Genomic DNA, 16,833 nt, shown 5'->3' on the forward strand with positions numbered 1-16,833 from the left:
CAGCATGTCTTTGTTCCATTTCAAAATGTATCTTTTAAGTTGGATGTGAGAAGAAAAAATTCAGAGAATCTTAGAAAGAGAATGCTCTTCATATGCAATTGGTTTGAAAATACAGAAATGGTATCAATGACATAAACATGAGTTTTTAGAAGTAGAAAAAGATAAAATCTCACAAAAGAGGCAATTCATTATGTTCAATAGTGTTTTTTAAGTATTGTGTATTAAAATAACACAGATAATTAACGTGCAAAGTTCCCCACCAAGGCCAATTTCTCCAATGAATGCCACATTATTGGGAATAGGAAACTCCAAGAAACTGAGGTGTCAAAGAACAACAAACATCAACCATTCAACATTTACAAGCAGCAAGTACAAATGCGAGGGAACAGAGACAGAAAGGATGGAAAAATGCAGATAATATTTCTTACAGCTGCTAAAGCATTATTCACGTTATTAAATAAATGTTTGTTTTATGTTACTTAAAATATATAAATTAACATATAAATTTTGATACAAGAAGAGAGTAAAAAATTTGAGGACTAGAACTCCAAATTCATTTCAATAACCTCTTTAATTAACGGGTAGTTTCTCTTAAAGTAGGATACTTGTGTGTTTTATCAACTATGTTCTCTGGGTTTCTATAGTAAGTGAATTAATATCTTAAAATATTTAGCTTCATTACGTCTTGTTAATAAACTTGCAAGAGGCTGGCTTACTTTTTCTGAACATCCAGCAAGAATCTTTAAGTGGTCTGACACAATTTTACAATTATAAGGAATAAAAGTTTCTAAACTTGGGAGAAACTACTATAACTTAGAAAGGCTCCTCAAATAAGAAGTTCTAATCCTGAAGCCTTAATTCCCTCTTTAGTCATTGCATTGGAAAAAACAAAGAAGTCATCTTCAATTTAAAGTTTAATCATAACGAGCCTCACAAAGACAAAAAGAGAATGAAAAGAACTGATAAGAAAAGACTTGCCTACTGCAAATTGCAGCTGCTATTGCAAGATCCCCAGCAGTCTCAGTTAGTGTCACCCCGCTAACAACATTCAAAAAGATATCCTGATTCAAAGGGAAAACAAAAAGAGTCAATCCCAATGGTCCTCGAGTAACAATACTTGCAAAACAATTAAATTGCAAATATTGTATATGATATTTCCAAGGTCAAATGCCCAAAACCATCATGACCTTTAGGCACTCTTTTCCAATCATTTAATTAGGCATTTTTTTCCAATCATTTAATTCTATCCATTGTGGTTATAAAGTTCTAGAATTAGTTACTATTTACCCCTTGAGATTATGCCTATTGCACTGGCTATCTCAACTTTTTTATTAGATTAAATTCCCCTTCAGTTTTTAGATTATTATACCGTCCCTTTGCCGGCCTTTGGACTAAATTGATAACAGAATTGCAATTTGATTCTTTAATTTATTATCAAGTATCAAACTCGTCCAATTTTTTTATTAGAGTAAGATTTTCACTTTTAGCACTCTGGTATCTTTTCTTTTTTGAAACTTTAATCCTAGTATTTGACAAAAATAAAAATTAAAAAAACTCCATGTAGAAGTACTTATTTATTTTAATAATTTAAAAATTAAATCATATAGCAAATTAATAATGTTGCTCTAGAACTAAGTGTTTTTAAAATGTTTAAATCTTGATAGGATTAACTTGTGCTAAAAAAATTAGAGCAAGTAATTAAATATTTTTTCTAAATACTAAAATTAACTTGTACTAAGAATAACATTTCAAAAAATAAATTTCAGACGAGCTTGATACTTCATAATAAGTTGAAGGATCACATTGCAATTCTTTTACCAAGTTAGTCCTTTGGTTGCATTGATTTTAGATGGAGGGGGATAGCAGCAAGTAACATAAAAACTCTAAGGGGTTTCCATATATAAAGCAAATACACATCTTGATTAGTGTAATAGGCCTAACCTCAAGAGCTAAATAGTAATTAAACTTTAATTTTAATATGATAATAGATGTAGGTAATCTAATGATGGATTGTGGTAGCTGACAATGACAATGTACAGGTGAGCCTATATGGCAAAATAAAACTGGTGAAAGAACATAATTTTAACTTCTTTGCATTATTGGTAATACAGGATATGATTTTGGTTTAATTCTTTTGAAAACTAAACATACATACCTTTTTGGATTAAAATTTTTAAAAACTAATTTTTCTATCATTTACATTGCAAAAGAAAAAATAAATTAAAAGTTCCTCCTTGCGATCTGAGCTTCTACATAAGCTTCATTTGTGCATTACCATACTCCCAGAAAATGTTGCCACAAACATTGCAATTTACAACCACAATTGATGAAACTAAGAGGATATAAGAAACTAAAATGCCAACAAATTTTAGGATTTCTTTTTGTTATTTTCCCTATTTTCAAATATTGCTAAAAATTTAATGCTCCTAAAGCATAAAATTGCAAAGATCCCAACATACTTCATCCAAAACCAATTTTCTAACATGCATAAGAAACAAAGATTTTCTTTTTCTTGAGAAGATAAATAAAGATAAGGTAAATGTTGTAGGATTTCATGAAAACCTTCGTTTTAAGTTATCTCATTATACAGAATTCTATGCTAAGCATGTTTGAGCCTAAACTTTAAAATGACTGTACAATCTCTATTGTTATTATTCACATTCCTCGACTTATGCCTCCTCAACATGTGTCAAATTCTTTGATCTCAGCAGCATAAGTTTGAAAAGTTAATAAAAACAAAGCCATTTTATATAACTAGCACAATGTATTCAATACTGTTATATATTTCTCTGATTAGCCCTCACTATTTGGAATCTCTAAAGTTTGACGAAAACTGAAAAAACGGAAGCCAAGACAAGCTTTGAAAAGAAGAAATGGAAAAGCGGATGAAAGAAAAAATCAAATGAACATGAAAATGTAAATGTCAACTTACATTATCTTGGAGCATTAGACCAGCTTGCTTCTTAAGGACCTGCATATGAAGATGTGATATCAAAATTAAATTGGCAATAACTACATCTAACATGAAGTACATCTTAACCACAATCTTGAATCCCTACATCTTCAACAATAATTATTACAAATAAACAAACAAGACAATAAGTAGTACTGTTTCAAATGATAAAAGTCAACTTCCATGCATGAACGCGTGTGTACACATAGACACGCACATAAAGAGATTATCATTTGTAAATACAATTTTAATACCATGACCAAGAAATTTTGTAATCCAAAAAAGAACAGCAATAAACCACATGGCAGAGATGGCATGGCATGCACCTAAATCTTTCTAAACCTTAAATCACTTACTGAAATAATCATGTCAGCTCTGCTCGCTTGAATCCCATTAACATGCCTTGAAACTGATGAACCAGTGGCACACAATGCCTAGTAAAATTCAGGAAGTAATAATGTAATTAAAGGATCATTCAGATGGACAGAATAGGGGTGTAATACCCCGAATTTTTTTATATATTTAATAATGAGTTTTTATTTAAGTAAATTTTAGCTTTATTTTTATTCGGTTTAATTGGAACGATTTAAATACAAATTTTGAATGTTCATGTTAGATAAATAAATGAGTTATTTTCTATACCCAATTAGTTTGATTTTTAAGGAGTAATTAAGTAAACTATTTGAGAAATGATTATATTTTGGTTATTCAAATTTTTTTCCAAATGCATATTTATATAAGTAAAATTATATATTGGAAAATTATGGTAGAATTGTAAAGGATGTTTATAAAAGAATTTTGGGAAAATTGGTATTATAATTGATTAGTAGTATTAAATTTTAAGCTGGAAATTGATTATTTAATTTAATTGTGTGTTAGGACTAAATTGGAAATTTATTTTGGAATAAGGATTGAAAGTATAATGTTATTTTTATGGGGTTTTAATGAAAATTTGTGAGTTTGGTATTTTTGTAAATAAATATGTCGGTCACGGGCCCACGGGTGGGGTCGTGACAAGGGGAATAAGAAAAAGTACAATCATCATCAATGTTATCCGCATGATAATCAAATCAGGTTGCAAAACTGGAAAAAAAAGTAAAGAGAAGACATGATATAAAGAAGATAACCTGAATTTCAATAAGGAAACTTTGAGATCCATCCATGATTACGGCAATAGCCAGTCCGACTAAAACCTCTGAACCTAAGTACTGCTCACTTAGAAATATCTCACTTGGATTTGAAACAGATTGCAGACCAGATTGGGACATTTTAAATACTCCAAGCTGAAATCAGGAACATTATCATTGGAGCCCAACAGAAACACTGATCTAAATAATTATGCAGCCCAAGAGAAACATTGATCTAAATCGTTATGGAGCCCAAGAGAAACACTTATCTAAATCATTACATCTATCAAGGCCTACACAAACTGCAAATAATAATATCACATAATCGTTCATCCAGTCCATTATTTTTGCAATGAATTCTCTTCACAAAGATTAACCTCAGTTCTAAATCAATATGAGGTAGTGATCAACATGAATAACTGCTTGAACGAAGGAGCAAGAAGATTTTCTCAACCCAGAGAAGAAACTTAGCATGAAGCATAGGAAAAAGGCTTAGCACCAATTTGGATTGCACAGATCGTACAAAAAAAAAGTAAAATTTCAGTAACCATGCTCTCAATGTGTTATAGAGTATCTTGAATAGATTGGCTTATCAAAAAGAAAGACTTTAAAAGCAAGTTTTCAGGTTAAGAACAAGTGCAATAATATTCAAATGTCACCAAATGACAATGTTTCTCATGCAAACATTGCCTAAGCTGGTAAAGGAATGAGACCATGCCTATTATGCATAGGTTGCAGCAAGAAATTAGAAGTGCAAGGTTAGATAACTAACATGAGGAAGCTAATCAAAAAGCTCCCAAGTGAGCCGGGAGATACTCATGTGACTGACTACAAACTACAAATAAAAACAAGCTATAGCACCATTATTATGCCCACCTCATCTGTGCATCCAAACCGATTCTTCACAGGACAAAGTAATCGATGAGTTGAGTGCTTCTCTCCCTGATAGACAGTAACATAGCTATGATCAGTGAGCTTCAGAAACCAGCATAAATATTTAAATCAAAATAAAAGTAAAAAGAAAAACCTTTGAAACCCCACTAAAATAAATAGAAATACCAACATTAAACAGTTTTGATGCTATAAAAGGTATTCAAGAAACCTGGTGAAATTGGTCGAAGCAAATCATAAAGTAACATACATCTTCAGACGAAAAGAAATGGTCAACAACCAACAACAAATGTGCCTAATTGGAAAAGAGTAAAAAGAAAGGAATAAGTACAAAAATAATGTGTAAATTTGTTAAAATTTGACAATTAAGTGTTTAAACTTTTAAAGGTTATAATTTAGTGCGTAAAACTGGAAATAATTAACATTTAAGTGTATAGAACCAGTAACCTATATAGAAGAAATTGGATAATTACAAAAATGGTATTTGAACTTATTAAAAATTGAAAATTAAATATTTAAACTCAAAAAGTTACAATTTGGTACGTGAACTTAGTAAAATTCTTACAATTAAGTATATTTAGCAAGTCATAGCAATTACAGACTTATAACCTTAAAATACATATTATGAGCTTAAGTAGATTAACAATAAATAATATGACGAGAAAATCTTTAAAAGGTATCTATTCTTTATATATTAATATATCACTCTCATTATCACCATCATTACACTATTATATTTTCATCAATTTTTTTAAAGAAATCTCTATCTAATTTTGAGCAACACATTGTTTTATTCAACCTATCATTACAAACATCTAAAACAAAATTGGTTATTATTGAGGATGATAATCTTGACTATAATGTTAATTATTAATATATCTCCTTATGAAATGTGTAGTATTTTATTTATATATTTTTATCTATTTTTTTAATTTTTATTATTTACATTAAAGATTTTCCCTCCATATAAATATTATCTTTCATTATGAAAATATAATAGTTTGATCTGTCTACTTTATATTTTTCTTTATATATATAATGATTGGTTTTACATACCCAGATTTTAATAATTTTTAATTTAACCCATTAAATTATTACTTTTAAAAGTGTCAACACTTGATTATTAAATTTGAATAAGTTGGCACACCATTATATAATTATATATGGATAACCTGTAACATGTTATTGACCTGCTATATACACTCAATCGTAAATATTTATTGGGTTCATACACTAAATTGTTATTTTTAAAAGTTTAAACATTTAATTGTCAAATCTTAACAAGTTCAAACACCATTTTTGTAGTTATCCCTAAAAAGAAACCCAATGCAACCAAATGTTAGCTTAACCAACAATCCAGTAAAAGAAAATGTGAGAAGGTACCAACTTCCAAATATAAAACAACATCAACAATGTGCTCCAAAACCCGAGGCCCTGCTATATCACCAGACTTGGTCACATGTCCAACCTTTGAAATATTGGGAACAAAATAATCAAAAGATCACATAAGCATTAAATATTTTCCATGTAAGTTAAACACTGGACAATATTCAACAATAGTTATCATGATAATACCAGCTATGAATAAGCAAGAAAGTATCGTGAAAAAGCAAAGAAAAAAGGTAAAATAAACTAAAGATGACAAAGCAAATGATCTATAGACTCCTCATAAATAAAGGTGATACGTAAGAGTGACATATCTAACTAAAAGAAGAAATCGCACATGAAGTTTCGAATATGATTATTGGAACCACGTGGAATATGAGAATCTTGAAGATATTTCTACGGAGCACTTAATTAAAAATAAGTTTGAAAAGAAAGGGGTGCATAAAGTGTATGGCCATTACAGGGTGTCAAAGTTGTAACAGACAATTTCATGTACGATTCTCAAATATCTATGGCAAAATAGGCTCTAACATAGCAATGATCCAAAATAAAAACTTGTAACAACCGTTGTTTAAAACCTAAAAGGCGTGATGATGCTTGGTGTAATCATATTTAATCAGTAGTCATTTTCTAACTTTCTCCACTAAAGAGATTAAAGTCCAAAGCACCAAATACAAGAATATAAAATAATGCATTAATTTACATTCATTTGACCTACAATCTATGAGGGAGCATTGTATATACATGTATTAAAATACCAGAATCTAAGCAAGAAATTGATATGAATAGAAATTTGATCTCTACTCCAATATATCAGTCTGGAGCCACATTGAACCACTTCAACTAAAGATAATCATTTTTCTTACATTCCTACTTCCAATTTCTAAGACATTAATAAATATGGAGATATAGTTAACGCATTTGAAACAATTTAAGCTCACCAAAAGAACTGGTATATTTGTCTTCTTGGCAAAACGCAGCAAAGCTGATGTGCATTCATTAACCTGTTACACACACATCCAGACACTACTATTATATTTCAGCAACGCATACTGATCTTTATGGTCTAACCATAGCTTCATCTGAGAGGTTGATGGTTACATGCAATATTTACTTCGAAAAACAAAATGCTATTATGGGTAACAGATATTTCCATACAAAATGGTAAAAGAGAGAAGAGTAAAGCACGTGCCAAGTGAGTTGAACTATTGGTTGGATATGGTGCCTAATCATTCAAACTTGAGATATTCCTCCAGCACTTCCACTAGCTCCTTGTATATAAGCTATCTAAATCGAATCAATAATTAGAGCACAAGGGGATAGAGGCTGAATCTTTGCTAATATGTCCTAAAAGAGAGTAAATTATAGCTATTACTATAAGTTATTAAGTTTTGTACAAAAGCCTTTCAGATCAAGATGTCTGCAAAGAATACCCTTCTATTGATTCATGTTGGCCTGAAGATAGATTTGGTGCATGGCGCAGATGATAACTAAGCCAATGGCATGATATATATCAAAATAGAAATGTAGTATAATGAATTCACAAACACATAGAATAAATGATATGGAAAGAACAAGAAAAGTTAGGATGGTTCCAGACTATTACCTCAATATCAGTACTTGAATACAAGAAAAGTTCCTCCACACCAATACTTAGACGGTCAGCCCTATTCACAATTTGCTCAACACTCTGCCACAATGAAGAAAGAGATGGAGATAATGCCCAACATTGATTGCTAGTAAGTAAATTATAGCTTCTCAAAGTCACACATGCAACCACAGTACTAATTTAAAATCCTTCCTACATTTTATCCCAGAATTGTGAAGTTGAACTCATACTATTTTAAAAAATTTCCTCATTCCAGGCAAGATTAAAAATATAAAAAGAAGAAGAAGAGTCATAGTAAAATCACGAGAAGTTGCAATCATGGTTTTAGATAAGAATGGTACATTAAATATCGCATGTTTTATAACAGGAATTTGGCCTCCCGATATGTTATTTAGCGATACGCTACAAAGGATTCGGGAACAACTCAATCTCCTTTTGATTTTCAAACTCTGCCTACATTTTCTAAATCCATCCCTTCTTTTTAGCTTCCTAAATCTAAAGAGACTCTTCGCAAAATAGTTTTTAGCCAATATACCCATTTGAGTGGGAATTATTTTTAAAAAATTCACAGTAACGACAGTCATTTGGGTCTGATACCATCGGATTCAGACCAATATTGTTACATCATTTCCGATACCAATATGTCTCATGATAGAGTTATTTAAAACCCTGGTTGTAATGACATTAAGCACAATGTAGATTAATCAAGAAAGTAAATGAAAGATTTCCTTTTTCTTCATGATCTTGATGGGAATGGAAGGAAGGATGAGCAATAGAAAGAAAATGGCATATCAAAATCAGAAAATAAGAAAAGCTAACCTCTTCGCCGGAGACATACACAACTGGATCTCGTTTACCAACATCCTGTCCTTCAGCTATTATTGCAGCAACCTTCAAGTGTTAAGGAGTTATGAGAACCCAACATTTACAGAGGAATAGGAGAGTGAAGAAAAAGACAATTACAAATCAAACCTAAGTGTGGAGGCAAATCATGTCAAAGGAATAAAGTCAAAATATTCCACAAAATGAAAGCACAATAGACCAGATGTATCAAAAGCAATTCATACCTGCAATAACAGTGTACTCTTGCCAACTCCAGGATCACTACCAATTAAAATTAGAGAACCTTCAAAATGCAGAAAGATATGAAAATATGATGAGGTAAAGTCATCCATTTCTTATAAAACAAGTGTAGATCAAAACATAAAAATAAAGCACTTGCCAGATAAAATAAATGGGGCAAAGACAATATAATCAACCAAAACCTAACATTCAAGATAGAAAATGGGTTTGATATCCAGATTACATATCCATGTGGAAAAAATAAGACATTAAAGACTAACCTCATTCTTGTTATGATGGGCAATGGGAATGGAATCGTCTTTTATATCACTCTGAGTCTCTCAGATAAAAACTTCGGTTCATTTTTGGTCTCTTGTATCATAAATAATGACATTCATTGTAGTGTAACAGGATCTCCAAAAAATTGGAACTGAAGCACTAATACACCTTCTTGGTCTTTGTTTCCTAGTGACCAAATGGAGCCTTAAGTGTCATTTACGGTCTTATAAAATTTAATTCATTTGAAATCAAGCAAACATGTGCTATTTAAATGGCATCAAGCTTTCTTTTGTCCCAATTGATTAAAGTTAATTTGATCTATAAGAGTATCTTATTGTCCTTATAGATAACACAAGAAGGACTTCTTATGAGTTTTAACATGTAAAGGTTCCAATAAATATAACAGTTGGTGTTTTGGTGTTTTTTAATGAAACTGCAAAAAAGCTTTATCATTAACTGAAAATAACATCAATCATCAATTCAACAAGAATCGTTCACATCCCACATAATCTATACAATAAAACCTCTTTATGGTCATACGCTTGGGACCAAATATGAGGAGGTTATAATTTAATGGAGGTTTAAGCACTAATATTTTTCTTTTGATTTATACTTAATTTTGTTAGTAAAATGATAACAACCAGAGGTAAGATATATTAATATCTTGTCATATTATACAAATAAGATTGAAACAACAAAACCATAATATAATAAAACAAAACATAGCAAAACATATATTTTTTAAGAATATATATACAAATATTACTATATAGAAGAACTTTTTCTTAAGATGAGGCTTAAAAAATTTATAACTTATTATTATACTGGCCCAAATTGGTGTTGGATAAGCTTCAATAACGTCGAGCTCAAGACATCCGTAACAAGTCGGTTAAAGGATACGATAGGCTAAATAAGGAACATAGCTATTTCTATTAAGAAAAGAAAAAAAGTAGTTTTCCATTACGTATAGAAATAGGAGTTTGTTCAATGAGAATTTGCTATATAAGGAGATGCCGAGTTGTGGTATCCCTCAAGAAAAAGCATTAGCTTTGTGTTTAGTTTTTAGAGAAGATTTTCTAAACATCAATAAAAAAAGGTAGTTTTTATTCAAACGCTAATTGCTTAAGAAACTATATTTGGTATCAGAGCTGCAGGATAAGTCGATCCTAACAGCCTCTTGTTAAACACCAATACGAAGATCATACGAACGTATTCTCGTCGTAACCGAACTATGGGAGACGACGTCGCAACACGGCCAAAAGAATTCACGCCTTCGTCAATTCAATGTCCTATACTAAACGCCACAAATTATACGGTATGGGCCATGAGAATGAAGGTGTTGATGAAGATATATAAAGTTTGGGACACAATCGAACCTGGAACGGCAGATGCAGATAAAAATAATATCGCCATTGGATTATTGTTTCAAGCAATCCCGGAGTCTCTTGTCTTACAAGTCGGTGAGAGAGAGACCTCAAAGGAGATATGGGATGCAATTAAATCTCGTCATCTAGGTGCTGATCGTGTCAAGGAAGCAAGGCTCCAAACCCTAATATCAGAGTTTGAGAGAGTTAAGATGAACGACACGGATACAATAGATAACTTTGCGGGAAAGTTATCCGAGATTGCATCTAAATCAGCCTCGCTTGGACAAACGATTGAGAAAACCAAACTTGTGAAGAAATTTCTCAATGGTCTACCAAGAAGCAAGTACATTCATATCATAGCAGCCCTCGAACAGATTCTAGATTTAAAATCTACGGAATTTGAAGATATTGTTGGAAGACTAAAGGCCTATGAAGAACGTATTGTTGATGAGGAGAACCATGGAGAAACGCAAAACAAACTGTTATACTCAAACTCCGAAGATCACAGTTCTATGTCGTCACGAGGAAGAGGACGTGGAAGAGGAGGAAGAGGAAACAAGGGACGAGGCAGAGGAAGGACCAACACACAAGAACGAGAAACAAATCACAATGATCAAAGCCGAGGGAAAGAAAAGAAGGATAGATCAAAAATAATTTGTTATCGTTGTGACAAGTCTGGCCACTTCGCCTCCGTATGTCCGGAGAGGACACAAAGGACGCAAGAAGCAAATAAAGTGGAGACAGAAGAAGCTGAGATAGCACTTTATATGCATGAAATTGTGTTTTTGAATGAAGAGAGAATAATACCAACGAACTACGATACCAACAAGAAGGAAGAAGGAGTTTGGTATCTTGATAATGGAGCTAGTAACCACATGACTGGTAACAAGACGTTCTTTTCGGAGCTCAACGAGAACATAAAGGGCAAGGTAAAGTTCGGAGATGGATCGTGCGTTGAAATAGGAGGGAAGGGATCAATCCTGTTTCAAAGCAAAACCGATGAGCAAAAACTTGTTACAGACATCTATTACATTCCCGCACTCAAGAGCAACATCCTAAGTTTAGGACAAGCTACGGAAGTCGGGTGTGATGTAAGGATGAAAGAAGATTACTTAACGCTTCATGATTCAAGAGGGAGACTGCTGGTAAAAGTTAAAAGAGCACCAAATCGTCTCTACAAGACAAGTCTGAAGATCGGAGAACCAATATGCTTACACACGAGAATAGGAGATGATACATGGAGGTGGCATGCAAGGTTAGGACATATAAGCTTTAAAACAATCAATGCTATGTCCAAACAAGAGATGGTTCATGGCCTGCCGAAAATTAGAGAAGAAAAAAGGCTGTGCGAGTCGTGTTTGGTTGGAAAACAAAGTCGTCAACCTTTTCCCAAGACAACCATGTTCCGAGCATCTGAACCTTTAGAACTACTCCACGCAGACTTGTGCGGACCTATAACACCACCAACCAGTGCGCATAACAAATACATATTTGTTATCATAGATGATTTTTCAAGATACATGTGGACTATCTTGATGAAAGAGAAGAGTGAAGCATTTGGTAGGTTCAAGGCGTTTAAAGGTTTAGTAGAGAAAGATCTTGGTAAATCAATCATAACTCTTAGAACTGATAGAGGAGGTGAGTTCACTTCAAGAGAGTTCAATGAGTTTTGTGAAGAAAGTGGGATCAGAAGACATCTCACAGCATCATACACACCGCAGCAAAACAGTGTGGTGGAGAGAAGAAATAGGACCTTGTTAGAGATGACAAGGAGCATTCTCAAGGCAATGAAGGTACCAAACTACTTATGGGGAGAAGCAATACGCCATTCTACATACGTAATCAATGAGTACCAACAAGAGCACTTGAGAACATGACCCCGCATTTGAATGCTTCGCGAGAGAAGAAACCGAACCTAGCACATTTAAGAGTTTTCGGGTGTCTAGCTCACTCAAAGGTTGAACCCGCAAATCTCAAGAAGTTAGATGACAGGATCAAAACCATTGGTGCATCTTGGGATTGAGCCGGGGATCCAAGGCATATAGACTCTATAATCCAACAACACGAAAGGTTATAGTAAGTCGCAATGTGGTGTTTGATGAGAAGACTAGTTGGAATTGGAATGAAACAAAAGATGGACCAAGCAGGGATCCGGGGATGTTTTATGTCAGATGGGGTGAAGTTGTTGATGCAGGAGACGGACCTACTGTAATCGGAAACAATCAACATCAAGATCATGATGAAACCGAAAGTAATGAGTCCAATGATGACGAAAATCATCATGAACAAGGAGGTGACAACAATATGGATGATCAACAAGAGAATGAGGAGCAACCACTAAGAAGATCAACGCGTCAAGTCACTCAACCTGGTTATCTTAATGATTATGTCCTTCAAGCAGCAGTAGAATGTGAGAAACTTCTACTGTCAATAAATGATGAGCCAAGGTGTTACAAAGAAGCAAAGAATTTATTAAAGTGGAGACAAGCATGCGTAGAAGAGATTAGTTCAATCAACAAAAACAAGACATGGAATCTAACTGATAAACCGAGTGGGGTAAAAGTGATTGGACTCAAGTGGATTTTCAAGATCAAGAAAAATGCAGATGGTACTATCAACAAGTACAAGGCTCGACTTGTAGCAAAGGGATATGTACAAGAATCCGGCATAGATTTTGATGAAGTATTCGCACCAGTTGCACGTTTAGAGACCATACGATTGTTGGTTGGGTTAGCAGCATCACATGGATGGGAAACTCATCACTTAGATGTGAAAACAGCGTTCCTACATAGAGAATTAAGAGAAGATGTGTATGTTGAGCAACCTGAAGGATTTGAAGTAAAAGGTGAAGAACACAAGGTGTACAAACTTACAAAAGCATTGTACGGCTTGAGACAAGCTCCTCGAGCTTGGAACACAAAGTTAGATCAAATCCTAAAGGGAATGGGATTCATCAAATGCCCAAAAGAAACATCCGTGTACCGCAAGGAAGAAGGAGGAAATCTTCTCATAATTGCAATCTACGTAGATGACCTATTTGTGACCGGCAATACACTCAAGGTCATAAGAGAATTCAAGATTGGGATGTCAACAAAGTTTGAAATGTCGGATCTCGGGAAACTCACTTACTATCTCGGAATAGAAGTGATGCAAACCAAAGATGGGATCGAAATAAAACAAGAAGGTTATGCAAGAAAGATCTTGAGAGAAGCTGGCTTAGAAACATGCAATCCAACTCAAGTTCCCATGGAGTTCGGACTGAAGGTTTCAAAGGCACAAGATGAAGAAGAGATAGACTCTACGTGGTATCGAAGGAACGTAGGATGCTTAAGGTATCTCTTACACTCACGACCAGACTTGGCATTTTCCGTTGGAGTTGCTAGCAGATATATGCAAAATCCTCGTAAGTCACATGGTGATATACTTAAGCATATCCTACGGTACCTAAAGGGAACAGTTGCATTCGGGCTGAAGTTTGATCGTGGAGGATCAAAGAAAATCATTGGGTTTAGTGATAGTAGTCACAACATTGATCAAGATGATGGAAGAAGCACCACAGGTCATATATTCTATTTTGGATCTTCACCAATTACTTGGTGTTCTCAAAAACAAAACACAGTTGCTCTATCGTCTTGTGAAGCCGAGTTCATAGCAGCAACAGAGGGAGCAAGACAAGCCATTTGGCTTCAAGACTTATTAAGTGAGATCACAGGATGGAAGACCGAGAAAGTCATCATCAAGATTGATAACAAGTCTGCAATAGCACTCACTAAGAACCCCGTATTTCATGGTAAAAGTAAACACATTCATAAACGCTACCATTTCATACGGGAGTGCATCGAGAGAGAACTTGTAGATGTGGAGCATGTTCTAGGAGTTGAACAAAAGGCGGATATCTTAACTAAAGCTTTGGCACGAATAAAGTTTAGTGAGATGAGAAGCTTGATAGGAGTTCAAGACATTTCCAAGACCAAGTTGAAGCTTAAGAGGGAGAATGTTGGATAAGCTTCAATAACGTCGAGCTCAAGACATCCGTAACAAGTCGGTTAAAGGATACGATAGGCTAAATAAGGAACATAGCTATTTCTATTAAGAAAAGAAAAAAAGTAGTTTTCCATTACGTATAGAAATAGGAGTTTGTTCAATGAGAATTTGCTATATAAGGAGATGCCGAGTTGTGGTATCCCTCAAGAAAAAGCATTAGCTTTGTGTTTAGTTTTTAGAGAAGATTTTCTAAACATCAATAAAAAAAGGTAGTTTTTATTCAAACGCTAAGTGCTTAAGAAACTATAATTGGGACCAAAGTTTTCTATAACCATGTAGAGATTATTCCTATTTAGAGTATTATTATAGAGAGGTTTTACTGTATTACTAAAATTAATAAAAGTACAGATTTAATAAAATAAATGCACGCTTAGTAAAATGAAGACTAAAATTTTTGTCCTAGAATTGTAACTTTCAGGTGTGGAATTATTTTGCTTCTTGCATAGCTGCGAACCTCCATTCATATGTTAACGAGATAATTTCAGATTGTTAATATAACAAGAAAAAAAATGAATTAGCATAAACTAAAACCTAGAGTTCCTATTTCAATATTATAATGCACTATTCCTAAAAATTTCAAGCTGATTAAGAATCAGAAAACTAAAGAAGTCATTCCATAAGGGAATATCTTAAAGCAGGAATCATGTAGAAACATCAAAAAGTGAATCTGCACAAACCTGGAACGACGCCGCCACCAAGCACCCTTGCAACTTCACTTCCAAACAGTCCAGGTCTGAACACAATCCACAAACTTATATGACATGACACAAAACATCTATTCATATTCTTCTAAATAAAGCATGCAATGGATTCTAATTCAACTATATAGGACCAGCTATAAATTGTGTAATAAGTTGCTGAGATGAACGAGCAAACTGCATTTATTGGCAAACACCTTAGTGTTACTGTCAGACTTAAGAAATATGGATGTAGGCCCACAAAGCATATAATGATCTGGCAATAATTTCTAAATGCATGGATGAAATTAGACGAAAGAGTTCTCAATAAAAAAAGGGATTTAGTGGCAAGATTGTCTGGTAAATCCCAAGAAACTAATCATGGGAAACTCCTAGGCAGTGATAAGATGCTATCTCAGCTATAGCACACATTCTGCTCAAAATAGATGATATTCCGAATTGCCAATCCAATTTACTGGCCCTCTTATTCTCATTAACTAGAACAAAATCCTACAGCCAACAAATTATTTATTAAATTATTAATACATATGATCATAATTTCCAAGAAAAGAAAGCATATTAAGAAAATGTTTATCACATGACACATATATTCGAGCATTCTCAATTTTTCTAATTGAACAAAAACATAGAAATTACTTGCAAAGGAATCCTCCAACTCAACTGATTCATCCTCTGATTAACATCTTTCAACCTCAATGGTTGCGTCTCGCTAACCTTCTGCGGTAACCAAGACCTCACCATATTTTCTGTAACCTCAGTACCACTAACTTTACTGTGGCGGGATCCGCGGAGCCTCCAGCCAAGAAACGAAGGGCGGTGGAGTGGAATTGGCGGGAACGGAAATGAAAGGAGCAATGGTGGTTAGGGTTTTTTATTGGGTATGAAAAGAAGAGGGTAAAACTTTATGAATTGCATTAGAATGAGCCAGTTTGAGTGTGACTGTCTCTGTGTAAAACTCTAATCTGAAAAATGGGAAATTGTCGGGTTTTGAGCGTCCAATTATTGAAAACCCCCGCCAAGGTTGAAAAACAGAAAGTGATTCTTGTATACAGCTCAAATTAACGCTTTGTTTAGTGCACTAAATGTGAAGGGAAAAAGAAGGAAATCAAAACAGGGTAATGAAACCCTTTAATTGATTGAAAATTCTATTATTGTTATTATTATATTTTTGATAAAAATTCGATTGGACATGTTATGAACAAAGAGAAATGAAACTTATCACTAATTTTTATTAATGAAAAGAAAAGTTGGCATTAAAAAGAGTTAAAAGCCTAAAACAGTACAAGTATTACAATATACCCACGATAAATGAGTTACAAATTTTTACTTTTATAATCTAAAATTTTGATTTTTATTTTTACATTTGTGGAGCTAACAAAATTTGTTTGAATGATTTTATTTTTAAACTGTATTAGAA

General features: G+C 33.4%; 1 protein-coding gene across 8 annotated transcripts; it reads right to left on the reverse strand.

The window, feature by feature from the left end:
* Positions 1 to 66: 66 nt before the first annotated feature.
* On the reverse strand, positions 67 to 16,548 carry LOC107262551 (DNA repair protein RadA-like). Of its 8 annotated transcripts, XM_048371489.1 has the most exons (14): positions 16,078 to 16,542; positions 15,396 to 15,451; positions 9,034 to 9,092; positions 8,786 to 8,857; positions 7,964 to 8,047; positions 7,299 to 7,361; positions 6,359 to 6,439; positions 5,183 to 5,266; positions 4,957 to 5,022; positions 4,081 to 4,236; positions 3,310 to 3,387; positions 2,933 to 2,971; positions 979 to 1,061; positions 67 to 316 (listed from the first exon to the last, which is right to left on the reverse strand). In XM_048371489.1, the coding sequence occupies exons 1-14, from the start codon at positions 16,155 to 16,157 to the stop codon at positions 208 to 210; spliced, it is 1,110 nt and encodes a 369-aa protein (XP_048227446.1). In that variant the 5' UTR covers positions 16,158 to 16,542; the 3' UTR covers positions 67 to 207. The 8 variants fall into 8 exon arrangements, with proteins under 8 accessions (XP_048227446.1, XP_048227462.1, XP_048227448.1 ...); XM_048371505.1 differs by lacking the exon at positions 979 to 1,061 and having other exon boundaries at positions 16,078 to 16,548; XM_048371491.1 differs by lacking the exon at positions 7,299 to 7,361 and having other exon boundaries at positions 16,078 to 16,543.
* Between the last annotated feature and the right edge of the window lie 285 nt (positions 16,549 to 16,833).

This window comes from Ricinus communis, chromosome 1 (assembly GCF_019578655.1).
Source record: "Ricinus communis isolate WT05 ecotype wild-type chromosome 1, ASM1957865v1, whole genome shotgun sequence".
NCBI lineage: Eukaryota > Viridiplantae > Streptophyta > Magnoliopsida > Malpighiales > Euphorbiaceae > Ricinus > Ricinus communis.

What these genes read in the sequence shown, in the direction of transcription:
- LOC107262551 (XM_048371489.1), bottom strand. Translation starts at nt 16,157, where the DNA reads ATGGTGAGGTCTTGGTTACCGCAGAAGGTTAGCGAGACGCAACCATTG. An exon ending in ATGTTGTTTTATATTTGGAA is followed by an intron (nt 5,267 to 6,358) that starts GTTGGTACCTTC and finishes TTTTCCAATTAG; the next exon opens with GCACATTTGTTGTTGGTTGT. An exon ending in GTTTCCTTATTGAAATTCAG is followed by an intron (nt 3,388 to 4,080) that starts GTTATCTTCTTT and finishes GAATTTTACTAG; the next exon opens with GCATTGTGTGCCACTGGTTC.